The sequence below is a fragment of the Phycodurus eques genome, chromosome 2, assembly GCF_024500275.1.
Source record: "Phycodurus eques isolate BA_2022a chromosome 2, UOR_Pequ_1.1, whole genome shotgun sequence".
NCBI classification, from domain to species: domain Eukaryota; kingdom Metazoa; phylum Chordata; class Actinopteri; order Syngnathiformes; family Syngnathidae; genus Phycodurus; species Phycodurus eques.
This window is the reverse complement of record NC_084526.1, coordinates 38,783,036-38,806,807: the sequence shown is the minus strand read 5'-3', so window position 1 is coordinate 38,806,807 and position 23,772 is coordinate 38,783,036. Positions and strand designations below refer to the sequence as shown.

At 41.3% G+C, this 23,772-nt stretch overlaps 1 protein-coding gene across 1 annotated transcript in view; it reads left to right on the top strand.

Moving 5' to 3' along the window:
- txlng (taxilin gamma) overlaps positions 1-23,772 on the top strand; it is a 45,842-nt gene that overhangs the window by 14,427 nt on the left and 7,643 nt on the right. Inside the window, exons 3-8 of the mRNA XM_061670606.1 lie at positions 1,280-1,427; positions 4,646-4,737; positions 11,918-12,088; positions 14,664-14,858; positions 19,389-19,508; positions 22,620-22,694. Coding sequence (XP_061526590.1) covers positions 1,280-1,427; positions 4,646-4,737; positions 11,918-12,088; positions 14,664-14,858; positions 19,389-19,508; positions 22,620-22,694 — 801 coding nt within the window. The remainder of the gene's footprint in view (positions 1-1,279; positions 1,428-4,645; positions 4,738-11,917; positions 12,089-14,663; positions 14,859-19,388; positions 19,509-22,619; positions 22,695-23,772) is intronic.

The window sequence follows — 23,772 nt, the reverse complement described above, 5'->3', positions numbered from 1 at the left end:
AATTGGCACCGTCCTGACCTTAATCCAATTGAAATGTTGTGGTGAGACATGAAAAAGTTGGTGCATGTCACAACAACCTCTCCCAGCAAGCTGAGTTTTTACAAGAACTCATAGGGAAAAAATACCCATAAACAGGCAGATATGGACAGACAAGAGAAAACTGGTACTTTCTGGCAAGGCACATCAGCTCTATGTTCACAAACACAAAAATGAAGCATACCAAGAAAAGGACACTGTTCATGAGAAAACAAATAATCTTTTCTCATTGTTTCACACAAGGTAATACTTTTTGTTTTGAGATTACACTGTTTGGAAATCCCTTTACCACCACGTTTTTGAAATTTTCAATTCAAGTGAGTTTTTCTGCGCTTTTGACAGATGAAAATGTTCCTCAGTTTTGGTGTTGAGAAAAATCACGTTCATAGGATTAGGACATGATGGAAAACTATATGGAGTGATTCATTATTATTATTCTTGATTTTTGTGAAGTTAGAAGAAATTCTGACAATGCGCTTGCTCGTAGTCTGACCCGGAAAATGAAATTACTCGATCGGGCGCCACTGAAAAATTTGAAAATGGTCTGTTTAAAGATCTCATTGTGTGAAAATTTGTTTAAAGATCTCTGTGTGAAACTTCAAAACTACATTTTTATTGTTGATATTATATAATAAGACTATATAACCATTACAAATGCTTAAAAGGACTTTTTTTCAGTACGGTTGTTCCCAAATGAAAGACGTACCCTTTTTTGGGACTATGGCTCACTAGTTGCTAGCATTTTCTCCTCAATGTTGACAGAAGTCTCGCGGTGTAGCGATAAGTATAGAAAATAAAATGGATGATCCCCTTTTTCCATATCGAGCATTCATACAATATCAATCGAATCGAGTTTCTCAATCTATCGCTCAGCACTAATCTTAAGGCACCGCTGTATAGCTTATTCAACTTCATGGAGGGGATGATTAGTGTCTTGTAGGAGCTGCTCCACATCATGTTTAGCTGTTCTACCTAACCAGCTGCAGCTGCTGAGCAAGTGGAGCTGCCAGCACTGTAGTCATACATGTGTGAAGCCATTTTTACATTGTGGCAGGTACGATTACATCATCAACAAGCTTTACCGCAATTGGTTGGTAGATTCCAAATCTATATCCTACATAACACGTACCCCTACAAAAATGTGTTGATTTCATCATATTTGTGAAATTTTACAGCGTATGTAAGGTGCATACTGGCCATTCTCCCAGTTTTAACTGGCCAGTTTATATATCTCTCTTGACAGGAGGAGGTTGCAGAGTTTGACCTAGAGTTGTGCTGCACTGAGGAAGAGAGAGGAGAAACTCCTGGCAGAGAAGACAGCCCAAGTGACTTGAGAGAGGCAGAGCTCGATCCTGGAGGTGAACCTAAATCTGCTGAAGACGATGCCTTTGGTAGGAACTCCATATTGTAACCATTTTCAGACTGGAATTTATTTATTATATAGACTATATCAGTGGTTCTCAACTGTTTTCACTCTGGAACCTAGATTTTCTTATTGTTGCAAAGATGTGACCCACTTTGTTAAGAAGTTAAGAACAATAAAGAATGTGTAATAAAAATAAAGCTTCTGATAACACACGTACAGTATATTGTATTTTTAAATGTCGTTTCAAATGAGTTTGCTGTACTGCTAAAGAGACACTGCGCGCCTTAGCCAAAGGCTGCACTCTATTCGTAAACATAGTAAACGAGCATAGCATAGCAAGAGAACAAGGAAGTAACATTTAATGTCAATTTTATCCTATGTTCTGTGTGGGGAAATTAGTATGCCTCTGCATTGTACAGGAAAAATCGGAATTTTTAAAAATATAACTGGAAATATCCATCCATCCATTTTCTACCGCTTATCCGAGGTCGGGTCGCAGGAGCAGTAGCTTGTTCATAGGATTAGGACATGATGGAAAACTATATGGAGTGATTCATTATTATTATTCTAGATTTTTGTGAAGTTAGAAGAAATTCCCTACCATAACCCTTTAACTTTTTATTTTTTGATATAACTGTGAAAGTTCGAACTTTGTCCGTCTGTATTACTCTCCCTCTCTCCATGTATTTGTTTATTTAATTTTAACTTAATAACTCTCTACCAGTCGTGTCTGCTCCTTACTCTTTCCAATTATCTCCAAATGTACAGTTGAAACCAGATGTTTACATACACGATTATAAAAAGGACTGCTTTTTATTTTATTTACTGTGACATTAAATCAGACTAAACCGTTCCTGTTTTAGCTGAATTAGTATTGCCTAAATTATTTGTATTTGCTTAATGCCAGGATCATCAGACAGGGATTTTGGGTTACAATTTTCCTATTACTTTCTTTATAGTCAGAAGTTTACCTACTGTACATTTCATTAGTATTTGGTGTTTGCCTTTAAACAATATGACTTGAGTCAAACATTTTGAATATCCTTCCACAAGGTTCTCGCAGCAGTCTGCAAGAATTTTGGCCCATTCCTCTTGACAGAACTGGTGTGACTGAGCCAAGTTTGTAGGGCACCTTGCTTGCACATGCCATTTCAGGTCTGCCCATAAATGTTCAATACGATTTGAAATTAGGGCTTTGTGACGGCCACTCCAAAACATTGACTTTATTGTTTAAGCGACTTTGTAACCAGTTTGGCAGTGCACTTCGGGTCATTGTCCATTTGGAAGATCCATTTGCGCTTGAGCTTTGACTTCCTGGCAGATGTCTGGAGAGGTTGCTTCAATATTTCCACATAATGTTCTTTTCTCATGGTGTCATCTGTTTTGTGAAGTGCACAAGTCCCTCCTGCAGAAAAACAACAATCGCGGGGCACATATACACAAACAACCATTCGCACTCACACTCACACCTACGGGCAATTTAGAGTCCTCAATTCACCCACCACGCATGTTTTTGGGATGTGGGAAACCGGAGTGCCCGGAGAAAACCCACCCAGGCACGGGGAGAACATGCAAACTCCACACAGGCGGGGCCGGGATTTGAACCCCGGTCCCCAGAACTGTCAGGCAGATGTGCTAACCAGTCGTCCACCGTGCTGGCTACCACAGGACATGTCTCAGAAAATTAAGGTCTTTGTCCCTGTGTCCATGTGCAAACTATAATCTCTTTTTGAAGTTTCTTTTGGAGTAACAGCCACTTCGTGGCAGAGTGGCCTATCAACACATTTCAGTACAGTACTTGTTTCACTGTGGCTAATGACACACACTTAACGGCTTCAGCCATCACCTTCACAAGTTCTTTGGTTTTGTTCTTGGGTTGATATGCACACTTCGAACCAAAGCACGTTCATCTCTGGGACACAGAGCCCGTCTCCTTCCTGGGAGTTATGATTGCTGAACATTCTCATGGTCTTTATACTTGCATATAAATGTTTGAACAGATGAACGTGGCACCTTCAGGCATCTGGAAATTGCCTCCAAGGATGAACTGGACTTGTGCAAGCCCACAATTCTCTTTCTGATGTCTCTTTTCCAAATTGTAGTACAGAGAATAGATGGATGTGTAAAGGCATAGTAATCTTATTGTCTGTAAAATTCTGACTTTGAAGAAAGTAATGAAAAATTGTCACAAAAAAAATCAGTCATTATTCTGGCATTTAGGAAATACTGCATACGTAATTTTTGTAATCCCATTTGACCTATAACAGGAAATTGTTTCTTGTCAGACAGTGAGAAAAGTTTTTTTTTTTTTTAATCGTGTATGTAAACTTCTGGTTTCAGCTATAGTGGATGTTATAGGTTCAGGACTTTTTTTATGTTATTGGCCAGTTATTACGTTATGAGCCTATTGCATTTTAAAAAGGGCAAATTCATTACCTAATGGGCCATTATTATATTATAGGCTTCTACAGGAGAAACCCATAACTTAAAATGTAAGCCATTACAAAATGTAATATGTTATGGGCTTCTTACGTTTGCGAAGATTATTATTTTTTTTACCAGGCCAAGAATGTGATAATCAGCCAATAACGTAATAAGCTATTAAATTATTGCCAAAAAGTTATTGCGTTATAGGTTCAGGACTTTTGTTACGTCACTGAACAGTTATTATGTTATGGACATTTTACATTTTAAAAAGGGGAGATTTATTACGTTCTGGACTGTTACTACATTATGGGCTTCTACAGGGCTTAGCATACAGCCACCACATCGCTCCGCCCCCAATCCTCATGGTAAAGGAATCCATACTTGCCACTGGCCCTGCAGTGTATGGGGCAGTGTGAGCAGTAGCTTACGTCCATGAGAAAGGACTGCCCCCTCAAAACAGGCTAATTTCAACAAGACAAAAATTGGGGATGTAAAATGACCTGTAATTCATGATGCTTGGTTTAACAAAAACATGTCACAGACATCTGGGAACTGTTAATTTTTTAAAAGAAATGCCTTTAAAATTTTAAGATGGATACAGAACTAGAAATAACACGATATTTCAACACTGCTTTCCAAGCTGTATACGGACTACACAAAGTTATATCAAAGTTCCATTTCTTTTGTATTGTCCTGGACAACAAACAAAACAACAAACAAAATGGTTTCTGAAATATGAGTGGCTGGACCCATTTTATTTTATTTTATTTTTTTTATGAGATACTGTAGCTCTTTCTGTCTTGATTTCTGTTTCAGGAAAGGAGGTTGTGTTACTTATGCAGGCCTTGGATTCCTTAGCCACACCTGAAGAAAAATTGGCTGCTTTGTGCAAAAAATATGCAGACCTGGTAAGACTTTTCTAATAGGAAATACATTTCATTACTGTTCTTTAGGATAGAAATTTCATGACTATTTTTGAGTCTAAATTCAAATGTAATTAAGTGTAAATAATCTTGAATCTTGAAATGGTCTAAACGGAACACAATTTGATATCGGCTGTTTACAAACACCAATTCCAATGAAGCTGGGACGTTGTGTGAAATGTAAATAAAAACAGAATACAGTTATCTGCAAATCCTTTTCAACCTATTTCAGGGCTCGAGACTGCGGGGCAAAAAAAAAAAAAAAAAAAAAAAAAAAGATCCCCTAATGTTGATATATCTTTATTGTATTAAAGTTCATAAAAGTATACAACTGGACCAGACCAAATTGATTTACATTAAAAAGCAGAAGGTTTAACAATTATAAACATAAATAAATAAATGACCTTTTCCTGTAGCTGTTTCAAAATATGATCTCAAAATTAGTGATCCACCGAAAAAAACGCCCCCCCCCCAAAAAAAAGGGCACAAACCAGAGTTTGTCCTTTTTTGTAGCAGTACCAAACCAGACTGTGATGGAAGAACACAGGACTGATTCGATGACTGCTGTGTAGAACTGCCTCAGCAGCTCCTGTGGCAGGCCGTGCTCAGATGCCGCAGGAAGTACATACTCTGCTGGGCCTTTTTGAGGACGGAGTTGATGTTGGTCGCCCACTTCAGGGCCTGAGAGACTGTAATTCCCAGGAACTTGAAGGTCTCGATGGTTGACACAATGCAGCTGGACAACGTGAAGGGCAGTTGTGGCGAAGGATGCCTCCTGAAGTCCACAATCATCTCTACAGTCTTGAGCGTGTTCAGCTCCAGGTTGTGTCGGCCGCACCACAGCTCCAGCCGCTCCACTTCCTGTCGATATGCAGACTCGTCACCGTCCTTGATGAGGCCGATGACAGTGGTGTCATCTGCAAACTTCAGGAGTTTGACAGCCGGGTGCGCTGAGGTGCAGTTGTTCGTGGTGAAGGAACCTGTGTTTTAAAATCTCCTAACTTCCGTGGTTCCAAGCGTGCTCGTTTTCGTGAAAGAACTTCGTTCACAACAATGTATAAAAAACAACCAATTTATTCCTGACAGAGGAGTCTATACATTTTGCAGAGCTCTGGGTTCGTAACTACCCTATCTTATCATTAGCAGATACAGTCGTCGAACTCAAACTATCTGACTCTACCCCAGACTTATACAATGTTTCAAACAGGCCGGTATGGAATCGCTGTCGTCTGATTGGTCCGTAATCTGACGTCATCGTTGTTCGACCGAATGATGACTATCTGATCTGGCTCCAGATGCCGCCTGCAGATGTCTCCTGCATTCAATGTTTATAGTGGCTCCCCGCAGTTCCTTTCTTCCTTGACATCTGTCTCCAAATACCCCCTGATGGGGGCCAAATACCCCCCGATGGGGGCCTTCCTGCAATATACTCCTATACTCCAATACACATTCTCTTCCAAACTAGTTAGAATTACATATTAGAATATAAAGTATTCTATATTCCCTTCAGTGGAGAGAGAGAAGAGCAGCGGAGAGAGGACACAAGCTTGGGGCGCCCCAGTGCTGATGCTGCGTGTGGATGAGGTGGCCTCCCCCAGCCTCACCTGCTGTGTCCTGCTCGTCAGAAAACTGTAAATCCACTGGCAGATGGCAGCTGAGAAGCTTGGATGAAAGGAGCTCACGGATGATGGTGTTGAACGCTGAGCTGAAGTCCACGAACAGGATCCTCGTGTAGGTCCCTGCACTGTCGAGGTGTTCTAGGATGAAGTGCAGTCCCATGTTGACTGTATCATCCGCAGACCTGTTCGCTCGGTAGGCAAACTGAAGGGGGTCCAGCAGGGGACCTGTGACGCTCTTGAGGCGGTCCAGCACGAGACGTTCAAAGGACTTCATGACCACAGATGTCAAGGCGATAGGCCTGTAGTCATTTAGACCCGAGATTGTATGTTTCTTGGTGACTGGAATGATGGTGGAGCGTTTGAAACAGTATGGTACTTTGCACAGCTCCAGAGATCTATTGAATATCTGTGTGAAGACTGGAGTGAGCTGGTCCACACAGAATTTGAGGCAGGATGGGGACACAAGGCCTGGGCCTGCCGCTTTGTTAATCTTTTGTTGTTTGAAGATGCGTCTCACATCTTGTTCGCGGATGGTTAACGCAGATGTCGGTGGAGTGATTGTGGTCGGTGGTGCGGCTGGGTAGGTGTGGGGTGTGAAAGTGTCCCTTTCAAATCTGCAGTCGAAGGTGTTCAAGTCGTTGGCGAGTGTGCTATTGTTCTCAGCTTGGGGGGATCGTCGCTTGTAATTTGTCATTGATTGGAATGCATTCCAGACTGATTTAGAGTCGTTAGCGCTAAACTGTTTTTCCAACTTTGCTGCATAGTTCCTCTTTGCAATGTTAATTTCTTTAGTCAGCTTGTTTTTAGCGCAATTATACAGGACCCTGTCCCTGCTCTGATATGCGTTCTCCTTGGCTTGGCGAAGCTGCTTAGGTTTGGCAGTGAGCCACGGCTTGTTGTTGTTGAATGTGCAAAATGACTTGAAATCTCATCCACCCCTAGGGCCTTGCCACCAAGGAGCTTTTTAACCACCTCGGTTACCTTAACCCCATGGATAGCAGAGCCCCCCTCAGAGACCCCAGACTCTGCTTCTTCATGGAAAGGCGTGTCGGTGGAATTGAGGAGGTCTTCAAAGTATTCTCCCCACCAACATCCCAAGTCGAGGTCAGCAGTGCCCCATCCTCACTAAACACAGTGTTGATGGTGCACTGCAGACGCTGGATGATGGACCAGAATTTCCTCAAAGCCTTCCGGAAATCGTTCTCCATGGCCTCACCGAACCTCTCCCATGTCAGAGTTTTTGCTTCAGCAACCACCAAAGCTACCCATCAGCGGCCTCAGGAGTCCCACAGGCCAAAAAGCCCCGATACGACTCCTGCTTCAGCTTGACGGCATCCCTCACTACTGGTGTCCACCAGCGAGTTTGGGGATTGCCGCCACGACAGGCACCGACTACCTACAGCTCCAGTCGGCTGCTTCGTCAATGGAGCCGCGAAACATGGTCCATTCAGACTCAATGTCCTCTGCCTCCCCTGGGACGTGGGTGACGTGGGTGAAGTATGCCGGAGGTGGGAGTTGAAACTCTTTCTGACAGGAGATTCTGCCAGACGTTCCCAGCAGACCCTCACAATACGTTTGGGCTTGCAAGGTCGGACAGGCATCTTCCCCCACCATCGGGGCCAACTGAACACCAGGTGGTGATTGGTAGACAGCTCCGCCCTTCTCTTCCCCAGTGTCCAAGACATGCGGCCACAAGTCAGATGACACGACCACAAAGTCGATCATCAAACTGCGACCTAGGGTATCCTGGTGCCAAGTGCACGTGTGCACACCCTTATGCTTGAACATGGTATTAGTTATGGACAATCTGTGGTGAGCACAGAAGTCCAATAACAAAATGCCACTCGGGTTCTGATCGGGGGGCCGTTCCTCCCAATCACGCCCTTCCAGGTCTCACTGTCATTTCGCACGTGAGCATTGAAGTCTCCCAGCAGAACGATGGAGTCCCCAGTGGGTACTCTGAACTTCTGTCTGGTGCATGGGCACAAACAACAGTCAGGACCCGTCCCCACACCCGAAGGCGTAGGGAGGCTACCCTCTCGTCCACTGGGGTGGACCCCAATGTAAAAAAAAAAAAGCAAAAAAGTATACCTACACTTGCTCGGCGCCTCTCACCGTGGGCAACTCCAGAGTGGAAGAGACTCCAACCCTTCTCAAAAGGACTGGTACCAGACCCCAAGCCATGTGTGGAGGCAAGCCCGACTAGATCTAGTCAGAACTTCTCGAACTCGCACACAAGAAAGGTGATATTCCACATCCCTAGACCCAGCTTCTGTAGCCGGGGATCGTATCGCCAAGGTCCCCGCCTTCGGCCAGCGCCCAGCTCACACTGCACCCAACCCCTATGGCCCCTCCCACAGGTGGTGAGGCCCTGGGAAGGGCACACATGCAAATCAGTCACCTTTCGGCGAAATACACTGTTTTGAACTCAAAATAGGCCATTTCCGTGAATCGTACAGATCTTAAGAGTTATTCTGAGGGGGGGGGGGATTGCAGTCATCATAGACTGTTTCGTACTCGTTCAGCACTGGCAGCTAGCTCCATTCCACCCATCCGACATCCACACACAGATGTAATTGTGAACATTACTCACGGCATACTAATATGCTGGTCAGATATTTACAGTACTACGTCAAAAGACATGCGACAAGGCTAAAAATAAACTAGCTTTTGGATTTGAATATACTGTACATGACAGCGACGCAGAGTAAATGTATTTTGCGGAGCCGAGAGTTGATCAATGACGTCATTGATCGGCTCGGAGAATTTTGACATTAAAGCCAATCAGCGTAAAATTCTAATTATCGGCGGATCAGACCGATCTGATCGGTGTAAAGTCAACTCTCAATTTAGCTTTCCTGAACGGCGTCGCTGTTGTCATAGGCTGCTTCGTACTCCTTGAACGCTGGCAGCAAGATGCATTCCACACATCCTCCATCCACACACGCGTGTGTAATTTCTGAGTATTACTCCGCGGCTGACTAATATGCGAGTGCATCGGCCTGAGGTTCCGCCTGCGCACTCGGGATCGGCTTTTGATAAATCACAGGAGTGGATGAGACCAGAAAAAACACTACCGCCGCTTCTGCTGTTAAGAAGTAACGGTACTTTTACTCCATTACAATGATCAAAACGTCGGTCGCTACTTTTATTTATCAATTATTGCTTTTCAACTATTTCGTGAGCAAGACTTAGAGTTCTGTATTGCCGCTGTTTTCTCCAATCCAGTTCAAACGCTAGTGACGTTTAAGTCTAGTTCACCAATCAAACGACACAAGAAAGACACATGACCTCTCACGACGTCTTCTATTGGGCTTCCCGGGCATAGATATTACAACTAGATAAGCCAGCCCGGCTGCAATATCTGCAAAAGCAGAGATGCAATACTGAGGCCACCAAACCGGACCCCCTCTACGCCTCGGCTGCACCTATAAATTCTGTCCATAAAAGTTATGAACAGAATTGGTGACAAAGGGCAGCCTTGGCGGAGTCCAACCCTCACCGGGAACAAGTCCGACTTACTGCCGGATAGGCGGACCAAACTCTGACTCCGGTCGTACAGAGACCGAACAACCCGTATCAGGGGGTTCGGTATCCCATACTCCCAAAGCACCCGCCACAGGATTCCCCGAGGGACACGGTCGAACGCCTTCTCCAAGTCCACAAAACACATGTAGACTGGTTGAGCGAACTCCCGTGCACCCTCGAGAACCCTGCCGAGGATGTAGAGCTGGTCCGCTGTGAGCGGTGTAAATGCATGTTTTTCTGGGTGAAGAAATTTTTATTTTGCTTTATTGTACTCTTCAGAGTCTTACAGATTGCTTAATTTATGTTAAAATCAAAAACATTCTCTGCAGGAGCCCAGGGGATCCCCCCCAGATACCCCTACATTTTAGTTTTTTTGGTCCCTTAGAGCCCCACCTCAAGGCCTGGCTCCAGAGGGGGGGCCCGGTGACCCGTGTCCGGGCAAGGGAAACCTATATACATTTATTGTATTCATCATAGGGGTTTTTCGAGCTGTGCTTTGTCTGGTCCCTCAGCTAGGACCTGTTTGCCATGGGTGACTCTACCAGGGGCGTGAAGCCCCAGACAACTTGGCTCCACCACGATAAGGTGAGGGCTCATGGAGGGAAAAGATTAAAGATTAACAACTATAAGAAAAATCTGCAACATAGTGGAACTGTGAAGCAAGAACTGCGATGTAGCGGAGGATTACTGGATCTGTATTCCGTGAAAAGTTGCCGGGACTCATTGTTTCAAGGCTGGGACTCATTGTTACCATGACATGTGCACCCCTGGACTGACATAGTCTCAAGTGTAAAATTATCTGTGATGTGTCGGTAGGTCATTTGAAAAGGAGCTCAAGGCAAAAAAGTGTGGCCACTCCTGCTTTACACACTTATGCCAGTTTTTATTGCACTGCTGCCTGAGGGATCAAAGCTCACGGGGATTCAATGTGGTTTTCAGCCTTGCCGCAAACATTCATGGATCAGATTGTCTTCATCTTTTGATGATCTTATGAACTTTAGATGATGAAATCCCTAAATTCCCCGCAAATGTATGTTGAGAAACGTTGTTCTTAAACAATTGGACTATTTGCTCATGCAGTCGTGAACCTTGCCCCACTCATCCTTGCTTTTGAACAACTGAGTCTTTGGGGGATACTCCTCTTATACCAATCATGATACTCACTCCAATTCTACAAGCCTCCAATTAACCTGCTCACCTGTGGAATGTTCCAAATTGGTGTTTTCTGATGATTCCTCAACTTTCCCAACTTTCTTCTGTTGCCTCTGTCACAGCTTTTTTTGGAACGTGTTCTAGGCATCAAATTCAAAATGAGAGAATATATGCATAAAACAATAACGTTCATCAGTTTGAACATTGAATATATTTTCTTTGTAGTGTATTCAATTGAATGTTGAAAAGGCAAATCATTGTTTGTATTTAGGTTTTACACAAAGTCCCATCTTCTTTGGAATTGGGGTTTCAAAGAGTGTATAACAAAGTTGGTCATTTCGCTACACATTCTCAAAAGAACAAGGGGTGGGAGTTGCAGAGTAAATTGCGGTACAATTTTGCAATGTTTTCTTTTAACAATGTGTAGAAAAGGGAACAATTGAAGTAAAGGAAGAAAACCCACACATTTGTCCAAGTGCATTTGAGTCGGCCTCAAGTGGTGTTTGGCAACACACACAGATGTGAAGACAGCTCACTTGTCTGAAACCAGTGAGAAAGGAGAATATCTTTATTACATGTAGTTTTCTCAACTGCTTCGACCTGTAATACAGAATGTGGAAATTGTTTGGGCATAACCCCTATTATCTAACAACAAAATTATGACTAGTGAAAATGCTAAGTGGCTCGTAACTCTGGGAAACCACTAGCCACAGTGAGCAAAGAAGTTAATGTCAAACCCTGCTGGTAACATCAAAAAACAAAGCCTCCCCTGTCCCCAAGCTTTGTGCAGAGTTGAGTTAACTTTTTAATGTACCAAAATTGAATGCTGTAGTAACTGGCATCATGATTCTTGTATTGTGCATCAGTTGGAGGAGAGCCGTTGCATGCAGAAGCGTCTGAAAGCCTTGCAGAAGAAGCAGTCTCAAATCGTAAAAGAGAAGATCCACCTGCAGGGGGAGCACAGCAAAGCTATCCTGGCCCGCAGCAAGTTGGAGAGCCTTTGTAGGGAGCTCCAAAGACACAACAAGACTTTGAAGGTGTACAGCTAATTACAATCATAAAACAAAATTAAATATTGCATGACATGTTGACAGTGGTGGCTGGTGGAGTTTTAGCCAGGGGGGCGTATGTGTGTGTGTGTATATATATGTGTGTGTGTGTGTGTGTGTGTGTATATATATATATATATATATATATATATATATATATATACACACACACACACACACATGGATGGAGATATATATATATATATATATATATATATATATATATGTATATCTCCATCCATCCATCCATTTTCTGTGCCGCTTCTCCTCACTAGGGTCGCGGGCATGATGGAGCCTATCCCAGCTGTCATCGGGCAGGAGGCGGGGTACACCTTGAACTGGTTGCCAGCCAATCGCAGGGCACATACAAACAAACAACCATTCGCACACACAGTCACACCTACGGGCAATTTAGAGTCTCCAATTAATGCATGTTTTTGGGATGTGGGAGGAAACCGGAGTGCCCGGAGAAAACCCACACAGGCACGGGGAGAACATGCAAACTCCACACAGGCGGGGCCAGGGAACCCGGGTCCTCAGAACTGTGAGGCTGACGCTCTAACCAGTCGGCCACCGTGCCGCCATATATATATATATATATATATATGTATATGTATATGTGTATATATATATATATATATATATATATATATATATATATATGTATATGTGTATATATATATATATATATGTGTGTACATGTATATATATATATATATATATATATATATATATATATATATATATATGTGTACATGTATATATATGTATATATATATATATATGTATATATATATATATATATATGTATATGTACATGTATATATATATATATATATATATATATATATATATATGCGCTGCGTGACTATTATTGACTGTGCATAACGCTCGGATGTAAGCTGAAAATTTGTCTGCTCTGCGGCATAAGGCGGAAATCTGTTCTCGACGAAGTTCCGCATCCACATCCTTGATCATCCAGTCACAAATCTAAGAGTGTTTGTGATTGACGCCGTAAAAAAAAAAAAAAAGCGGAAATCATTTTATTTTTGTCAAAAAATACTATTTACCAACCGTTTACAAACTCTAACCCTATGTATGTTCTATTGAATTGTAGCATCTCTTTAATTAAAACAACAAACGCTTTGTTGGCGTAATCACGTGTGTGTGTGTGTGTATATCTCTCTCTCTCTCGCTATATATATGTATATGTTTATATATACATATATGTATGTATATATATACATATATGTATATTTATGTATATATATACATATATGTATATGTATGTATATATACACACACACACACACACACACACACACACACACACACTGTATTTTCACGACCATAAGCCACACCGTAATAATAGGCGCAGTCTCAGTTACGGGGTCTATTTCTGTATTTAACACAAACATAAGGTGCACCGTATTATTGGGCAATGGTATGGTGAAACATACGAGAGCTTAGAAAATACGGTAGCATGCATGCATGCTAAAACAATGTTTTTAAAAAGGCAACGGGATCAAAACTGAGTTCAGTTGTACTTTATTGTAGTATTTAACAATGTACTCACGTTATTTTTTGATCACTCCTCATCCACAAATCCATCAAAGTCCTCATCTTCTGTATCCGAAATGAACAGCTGGGCAAGTTCTCCATCAAACACGCCGGGTTCCCTCTCGTCATTGTCGCAGTCAGTCTCGTTGCCGTGCGGCTCCTCAGACATTATGCCGGCTTTTACGAAAGCTTAAACAACAGTGCAAGCAGACACGTTAGCCCAAGCATCCACAATCCATTCACAAATTGTGGCGTAACTCGCCCGGCGCTGCCTCCTAGTCTTAGTAAAGCTGTGTTCGCCATCTGTCATCCATCGCTCCCACGCCGCTCGCAACTTTGAACGCCTCCCGGAATGATGGCAAGCTATTGCACTCAGTCGAATAGGGACTGTAGAGACGCTTCTCCCGGCTGTTCTTTGATCATTAATCCATTGCTCGAGTTGGTATTCCAACTCGGGCCACCTCGCCTTGTTTCCGCAGAAACTCAGCTTTGTTTTCTTGACTTGGCGAAGCTCGTTTTCCTGCTTCCTCCACTTGCGAACCATGGATTCGTTGATCTTGAATTATCTCGCGGCTGCTGCTAGCTTGCAGTTTAAACTGCGCTTCGTAAGCGTGTCTCTTCGTAGGTGCCATTTTCGGGTGTCCTTAGCCAAACCGATGTTGTTTAGCACAATGCACACCCCGGCACTCTATACCTACTGGAGGCGTGCCTTTAGCGTCCTCCTTCACGCGCACATTTCCCCCTTTAACGGCCGCATGCTGTCCTCAGTCACGTCCGCCTTTCCTCTATATAAGCAGTGTGTCGGCAGGAAATGCTCCCAGTCAGTCAAGAGGAGCGCTCATCAAAGTCACACAACAACATTTACAGATTTTGGAACTCGGTGCACAGATAAGGCTTAAATGCTTAGATAAGGCTTAAATGCTTAAATGAATGACATTGTCACTAAAAATTAAGTACAGTCCTCTCACCTCCTCCTCTTCCCTCCCACCTGGTTTTCTAATAGGAAGAGAATGCTCAGCGGTCCAGGGAGTATGAGGAGCAACGCAAGGAAGCCATGCTTCACTTCCAGATGACTTTAAGTGATATTGAGGTCCAGATGGACCAACACAGCTCTCACAACACTAAGCTGAGGCAGGAGAACATGGACCTTGCTGAGAAGCTCAAAAAGCTCATTGAGCAGTATGAGCTCAGAGAGGAGGTAAGAGATCTCCTGCGCCAAATTGCTGTTAAATTATGTTGTGTAACTGACCAACTACACTCTAATATTGCTTTTGAATATAATTTGAAAGGAGCTTTAGTCTAAAATATAATTTGAAAATATATATCCACATTGCTGTTTTTTCTAAAGTACTTGAAAGTGATAGAGTAATAGAATTATCTGCCGTGTTTGTAGATCGATGAGATCAGGAGTCTTTGCAATAAGATCAACAGGTTTAATTTGCAACATCTGGCAGCAATTACCATTCGATATATACACAGAAACACTTGCTCACTTGATTAAACATGTTCACAGTGTCATTAGTAGGTGGCTAAAGGCTTCTTTATACTCGCACGGGCGGTGACCCCGCTGACGTCACTGCGGCTATCCCGCACGCAGTTTGCCTTTATACTCGAGCGCAACCCACGCATGCAGTTTTGAAAATGTGCTGCTGTTCTCCTACAAGTCGGGGGTGTCGCTACTGCTGGTATTGGCGTGGACACCAGAGGGTGGAGTTTCCTCTGTATTTTTCTTTTAGCCATTTCTGGTAGCCATTTTTACATTCCTATCCGGAACAGGGAAAAAAGCAACAATAATGGCGACCGTGAAACAGTGTCTGCTAGAACAAATGGAATAGATGACCAGATGATACATTTAGTTTTGCTGCAAAATTGATCAAGAAGGCAGTGGCGCAGGTGGTATGTGGAACCAAGGGGAATGCTGAGTACGTCATCACAGCATGTGACTAAAACGGACCAATCAAGAGAGATGATCGCTGCGGCATTCTACACCCACAGCATTTGTTGTGTGTGCGTCAAGTGACACATAGAGGCCGCACGGCCCAATGTGTCAATCACGTGATGCAATGCGGGTGCGGTAGTATAAAGAGGCCTTAAGTCGTGGCGAACACGTACTATCAACTAATAATCACAATCCTCCTTTTCTTTGAAGATGAATAGTGTGCATACAACAATTTAAAATTAGTAGTGTATCATCCATCCATTCTCTCTTTTAGAAAGAATCTCACATTTAGATAACTAATTAATTAATTTCACGCTCAACACAAAATACTAACAACACCTTTTTTAAAATAAATTTTGACAAAAGTGTCCAAGAAATCAAAATTACTACAAATAGACCTGCTGTGATTGAGAAAGTATCTTTAATCAGTAATGTCATGAAGCATGTGTTTTTAACTTCATTCTGCATATTTTAATGTTATTTAATGAGACAGCCATAAGATTGAAGTAGAACTCCCCTTGGCCTCTGCTGAGTTCAGTTTGCAACAATTCCTGAGTTGATGGGGGCTGTTCACTTGACAGTTAGCTAAGTCACCGAGGATCATCAGGCCTTAGTGTTGTGGAACGCTGCATGCCACCAGTGGAAGACAACCTGTAATTCCATTTTATTTTTATTGGTTTATTTGTAAGCGACAAGAACAGATGGAAATTGACAGTTGCAGAGGCAGCATGGGTTGTACTGTACCTTTTGCTCATAATGGCACTCTGAATATGTGAGACATAATTATAGTCCTTTTCCACCTTCAAGGCGCTACCGACTGGACTTCTTGTTGTACAATTTTCCATACCTGAAATAAGACTAGACATAAGACGGGAGGAACGATATCAATATAAGAATGGGGAGAAGAAAAGGATGTAATACAAAAAGATTGTCCCTCTTTTTTGTTTATTATAAACAAAAATAATAATGGTTAATTATTTCTATTTCAATCTATTTTCTGCCTTTACTGAGAATATTGCCTGACAATACAACAAATATGTACTGCATAGAAACATCAGGTCTTCTTTTATCTGGTCTAATCCAGTATATGAGCAACATACTTCCACATTCGGGAAAACAAAGAATTCTTCGTTACGTCGCTTCACAGAGAGAGACAATGACCCGAAGCATACTGCAAAAGTAACCAGAGTTTTTTAAGGCAAAGAAATGCATTGTCATGCAATGTGGCCAAGTCAATCACTTCACCACAATCCAAATGAGCACGCATTTCACACAAAAAACTGAAGGAAAAATGAAGACTGTTGTATTGGAGGCCTGTCAGAGCATCTAGGATGTAATCCAGCATTTGGTGATGTTTGTGTATTCCAGACTTCCGGTTGTAATTGACAGGAAAGGATTTGCAATTTAAAATTTTTTTAAAAATTAAAGTTTAATTTATGATTGTTAGTATGCGCCACTACTTTTAGTAGCTTCAGTTTAAAGCTGAAACTCTGCAGGTAAAGCATGTCTTGTTACTTTCTTTTCAAATCCATTGTGGTGGTGTAGAGAGTGAAAAAGGTGAGAATTGTGCTCAAGTCTTAGTATTTATGGACCAGACTACAGTTCTGAACACAGCCACGTCCCCAACTATAGGAAGGTGTGCGCACTCGTAGTGCAACCATATTTCAGTTTATTTTTACTTCCTCTCTCAAAGATTTTTTTGTTTTTCAATTGAGTTGTACAAGTTATACTTTACATAAATGGTGGAAAAAGTTTTAAAATGATTTATCTTGGTGTCTTTTTTTTATATCACAATGACAGGGCGTTTAAATAGCGGTGCATAGCGCTTTATATCCACTGTATATAAAATCAATATATAATTGATTCGTATATTTTTATCTAAATTGACACATTGTGTTTCAGCGTGTTAAATAAATTAAAGGTGAAAAATGTCAAAGTGGCCCTTGCATCCTTACACTCTAAGAAAGAAAAACTAAAGCATGGTGTGCCTCAAGGGACGATACTTAGTCCCCTTCTGTTCCTGTTTTATTTTTTATTTTTTAAATGATTTTGCTGTAATATCTGGGTCATCACTACGCATATTTGCAGATGACACAAATATTATCATGTCTCACTCTGACTTTGGATGTCTCATTAGAAATGCCAATACAACTATGGAGTACATCTCAAGGTAGTTTCAAATGAACAAGCTTTCCTTGACGAAAACAAATCAAACTATATACTTTTTAGAAAAAAGTAAAACTTCCTAAACTGCATTCAAAGCTGCTAACACTGAAATCAAGCATGTCTCTTTCACTAAATATCTTGGTATTTTAGTAAATGAAGGATTGTCCTGGAATTGCCGTATTGAGAACTTATTTTTTTCCTTTCGGCTTGTCCCGTTAGGGGTCGCCACAGCGCGACATCCTTTTCCATGTAAGCCTATCTCCTGCATCCTCCTCTCAAACACCAACTGCCATCATGTCTTCCCTCACAACATCCATCAACCTTCTCTTTGGTCTTCCTCTAGCTCTCTTGCCTGGCAGCTCCATCCTCATCATCCTTCTACCAATATACTCACTATTTCTCCTCTGGACGTGTCCATGTATGCAAAAAAATAAATCATGGTCGTATGGCATTATCAGAAGATTCTGTTAATCAATCATGTCTATAATTAATTTATCCATATTTGACACACTGTAACATTGTTTGGACTGCTTCATATTAATCTCACCTAAAACAGATAATTTTAATTCAGAAAATGTTTTTGAGAATTTCTTCTAACTGGACCAATACAGCGCCATCCGCACCCTTATTCAGCAAATTTGAACTCAGCAATTTCTTGTATTAACATGCTGCAAACATTTGTTTGTTTAAATGCAGTCATCGCAAACAAGACATTCCAGGCACCTTTCAAAATTTATCATCTGATATTCATCCCTACTCACCAAGAGGTCAAACAAACAGGGTTACCTTGTTGTCGTACCTCCAGTCATAAAAATGTTCTTCATCAAATTCCATGCTCTCAAACTCTGGAATTCACCTACACAATGTTCAGGTTTGCTTTGATGAATGATCATCTGTCAAGTCAATTAAAATAATCATACCAAGTGCAATTAAAACAAAGTCTTAAATCGATATCGTATAAATTCTTGTCATTTTGTTGTCTTTGTCTTGATTTGTTGATATTTTATTTTTCATCTTTATTTTTTCATTTTATTCATTTCTTTGCTTATTTGTTTTTTACATACCATTAAATGAGCTACTAGAGTGATTTTATTTTCAAGGGAAGGATCTCATGTAAGCCTTTGGGCTTCTTTTCCTCTGCTGCACAATGTTTTTGTCTTGTATTAAATTAATGTGTTTTCATTGTACATATCAATAAACTATTCCCCCAAATATTTTAAAATATGTTTATATTTCTGAAAACTGAAAGAGCGCATTTATGATTTATTGTTGTAGCATCATAATCAATCAAATCAATCAAAATCCATGATGCAATAAGTACACAATAATATAGTGAGGGATTACTGTATATACACCACTGGTGGGACGTTCATCTGTATATGGCAAGCAGTTGGTGGAGTTGCCAGGGGCACCTCAACTGTGGATCACCCTCTTGCCCATCTCTAAATAAAATGGTTACTAAACTAGCATCATCGAACCTGGATCCATCTGCCTATATGCTGCATTCTTAACCACTCAGTGATGCCCAAATTGGACTGTGAGAAGCCTTGAATGATAATTACATTTGATCAAAGCTGTTCCTGCTCCAAGTATTCTGACCTGTAAAATGTCTCCCTCTTGCAGCACATAGACAGTGTGTTCAAGCACAAAGAGCTACAGCAACAGCTTATGGACGCTAAATTGCAGAAAATCACTGAAATGATGAAAGAAGTGGAGGAGAAACAGCACCGAGAGAGAAACTTTGTGAGTAAATTTTGTGTTTTCCTCAGTACTTTTTTGTAGTTCTGATCCTAAAAAAAAACATCACCACATACATGAATTAAATAGCTGGCAGAGTTGGCCTTGTGTAATGTAATGAGTAGGTGGGGGGTCCACTGTGTTTGTGTGTGTGTGTGTGTGTGTATGTGTGTATACACGGTGGGTACGGAAAGTATTCAGACCCCCTTAAATGTTTCACTCTTTTATATTGCAGCCATTTGCTAAAATCATTTAAGTTCATTTTTTCCCTCATTAATGTGCGCACAGCACCCCACAGAATTGTTGAAATTGTTGCAGATTTATTAAAAAAGAAAACCTGAAATATCACACAGCCATAAGTATTCCAACCTTTTGCTCAGTATTTAGTAGAAGGACCCTTTTAAGCTAATACAGCCATGAGTCTTTTTTGGAATGATGCAACAAGTTTTTCACACCTGGATTTGGGGATCCTTTGCCATTCCTACTTGCAGATCCTCTCCGGTTCTATCAGTTTGGATGGGGAACATTGGTGGACAGCCATTTTTACGTCTCTCCGGAGATGCTCAATTGGGTTAAAGTCAGGGCTGGGCCATTCAAAAACAGTCACAGAGTTGTTCTGAAGCCACACCTTCGTTATTTTAGCTGTGTGCTTCGGGGTCATTGTTTTGTTGGAAGGTGAACCTTTGCCCCAATTTGAGGTCCTGAGCACTCTGGAGAAGGTTTTCGTCCAGGATATCCCTGTACTTGGCCGCTTTGATTGCAACCATTCGTCCTGTCCCTGCAGCTGAAAAACACCCCCAACAGCATGATTCTGCCACCACCATGCTTCACTGTTGGGACAGGTGATGAGCAGTGCCTAGTTTTCTCCACACATACCGCTTAGAATTAAGGCCAAAAAGTTCCATCTTGGTCTCATCAGACCAGAAAATCTTATTTGTCACCATCTTGGAGTCCTTCAGGTGTTTTTGAGCAAGCTCCATGCGGGCTTTCATGTGTCTTGCACTGAGGAGAGGCTTCCATCGGGCCACTCTGCCATAAAGCCCCGACTGGTGATGATTGAGTTTTGCGAAGTTTCTCACATCTCCCGACTGAATCTATGGAGCTCAGCCACAGTGATCTTTGGGTTCTTCTTTACCTCTTTCATTAAGGCTCTTCTCCCCCAATTCCTCAGTTTGGCCGGGCGGCCAGCCCTAGGAAGGGTACTGGTGATCCCAAATGTCTTCCATTTAAGGATTATGGAAACCACTCTGCTCTTAGGAACCTTAAGTGCAGCAGAAATGTTTTTGTAACCTTGGCCAGATCTGTGCCTTGCCACAATTCTGTCTCTGAGCTCTTCAGGCAGTTCCTTTGACCTCATGATTCTCATTTGCTCTGACATGCACTGTGAGCTGTAAGGTCTTATATAGACAGGTGTGTGACTTTCCTAAGCAAGTGCATCAGTATAATCAAACACAGCTGGACTCCAATGAAGATGTAGAACCGTCTCAAGGATGATCAGAAGAAATGGACAGCACCAGAGTTAAATATATGCGTCATAGCAAAGGGTTTAAATACTTATGGCTGTGTAATATTTCAGTTTTTCCTTTTTAATAAATAAGCAAAAATTTCAACAATTCCCTTTTTTTCTGTGCTGTGTTTACATTAATGAGGGGAAAAAATTAACTTAAATGATTTTAGCAAATGGCTGCAATATAATAGAGTGATATATATATTTATATTGTGTGACGTCACAGCGCCAGAAAGAGAGGAAGACCGGAAGGCGCTGGATGCAAAAAGCAGAAGACACGTTCTGCATCATATTTAACTGCTGTATATCTGCCATATAATCGCTTCAAAATGGCAGATGTGGTTTTTAAAGGAGTTCCAGAGTTGTCCAGAAAAATGTAAAAATATTTGTCCTCTGACCTGAAATAAGCATTCGTGATTAACATTAGCGCGCTAGCGATTACCAATTTAGGTTAAAAAGGGTACCCCCCAAACTACCATTCAGCTCACTCATTTATCATGTTATATGTTCATTACACATCTAATAGTGTCTTAAAAATCACTTAGAGATGCTCCTCTGTTGTTTTTGGCAGTGCTTTTCCGCTGGCCTAACAGTGTGTCCCTCTGCAACAAATGTCCCTGCGGTAAACATGGAGAGTGTCCATATAGTTTCGGGCGGTGCAGATTGGTTCCGGGCACCGCAAATATGCTTTTATTAATACTTTTTATTGCCTCAAGGCAGAAATATTTGCGTCGACCAATTTTTGTGGTCTACTTAGCCTAGTTAGCGGATTTATTTATTTATTTATTTTCCCCTCTCAGCCCTAAATGTAGCACAGTGTTTCAGAAAATTAACATCATACCAACAGTCAAACACTACTTGCTACTTCAGGACTTGGACGACTTCCTGTGAATGATGGAATCTTGAACCATGTTTACCTGAAAATCCTGAAGGAGAATGTTCGGCCATCAGTTATGACCTCAAGTGGAAGTGCTCTTGGGTTCTGTAGCAGGGCGACAATTCAAAACACACCAGCAAGTCCACTTCTGAATGGCTCAATGAAAACAAAATGAAGATTTTGGAGTGGCTTTGTCAAAGTCCGGATTGTAATGCTGCGACATGACCTTTAAAAAGCCATTTATGGTCACATCTTCCAGTGTTGCTGAATTCGAACAATTCTGCAAGGAAGAGTGGGCCAATATTTCTCCACAGAGATGTGAAAGACTCATTGCCAGTTGTAGAAAGTGCTTGATTTCAGTTGCTGCTGCTGTGGGTGGGCCAGCCAGTTATTAGGTTCAGGCGGGCAGTTACCTTTTTACACATGGCCAGGTAGCTTTGAATAGTTGTTTTCCATAATAAATAAACTCACCATTTAAAAATTGCATTTTCTGTTTACTTGGATTATCCTTGTCTGATATTTATATTTAATAATCTTATATATTAAAGTGGGGAAACTGTGCAAAAAAAAAAGTAATTTTGGAGAAGGAAGCAAATACTTTTTGATGGCACTGTAGCTTCGAATCAAAATATTTTGTCACGTTGCACAATTATATTCAATTCAAACAAATGATGTAGAGACTGTAACTGTACATTTCAGTTGTCAGTGACCATTTCTATTTTTGTGATTTCAGTTGCTGAAAGATGCCACAGAATCTCGACGCAAGTGTGAGATGATGAAGGAACAAGAAGTTCAGCTCAAGCAGCAGGTCAATGCAGAACCATCACCACATGCCGTAATTTCTCGTGTATAATACGCATCCCTAAAGTTGACCTCAAAATTCTGGAAAACCCTATGTACCTATGTATAATGTATTTTTACATTGCAGGATTTTGCTTCTACCTATATGATCAAAACATGAAGTATTATCTGTATTTTGTTATTTTTTTTCAAATAATTATTCTGAAGTTAAGCACTTTATTTGAACACTTTTTTTTACATACTCTTATTTTGAAATTCACAGCCCTACTTTTATTTAGTAAATGAGAAAAAACACAGTTGTGCTCATGTTTGATTACCCAGGCAGAATTTGTATGATGGGTACAATTCTTGAAAGAAAAACATGAAGGGCCAGGTGGAACACATTTAATTCTATTTTAATGGAATTTCAGAAAAGCATTTACACTCAACAAAACATAACCATAATGAAATTAATTGTTGTTCAGTCAAGTTGTATTTATTTTAAAAATAAAATAAAAATCACAAATTCTAACAGGGTATGTAAACTTTTGAGCACAACTGTACATATATGCAGTCATACGTACCCATTGTCATAATGGAATGTAAGTGTAGGCTACACCTTTTTCATAACCACTAGGTGGTGGTGGCATATTAGAATGAAAGTATACACCTCTCTCATAACCTAGATGGCAGTGGCATATTGGAATTAAAGTGTACAGCTTTTTTAATACCTCTAGATGGCGGCATATATTTATAAAATGTGGGAGGTTTTTTCATTTCCCCCTATATCTATGTATAATGCGCACCATTGACTTTTGACATTTTTTGGAGAGGAAAAATGTGTATTATACACGAGAAATCACGGTACCTTAATTTTGTATGGTGTATATTCTTGTTTAGGAGGTCTCTAGATATAGGTGCAAAACATTGTTGGACCTCGTTGCTATAAGAAGATAGACCATCCATTCATTCATTCATTTTCTTCTGCTTACACGGGGGCTGGGTCACGGTGGCATCAACCAACGCGCAGAGAAGCCCAGACTTCCCCCTACCCAGCCTTTACATCCATCTCATCCGGGGGCATCCTGAGATGTTGTCAGAGCAAC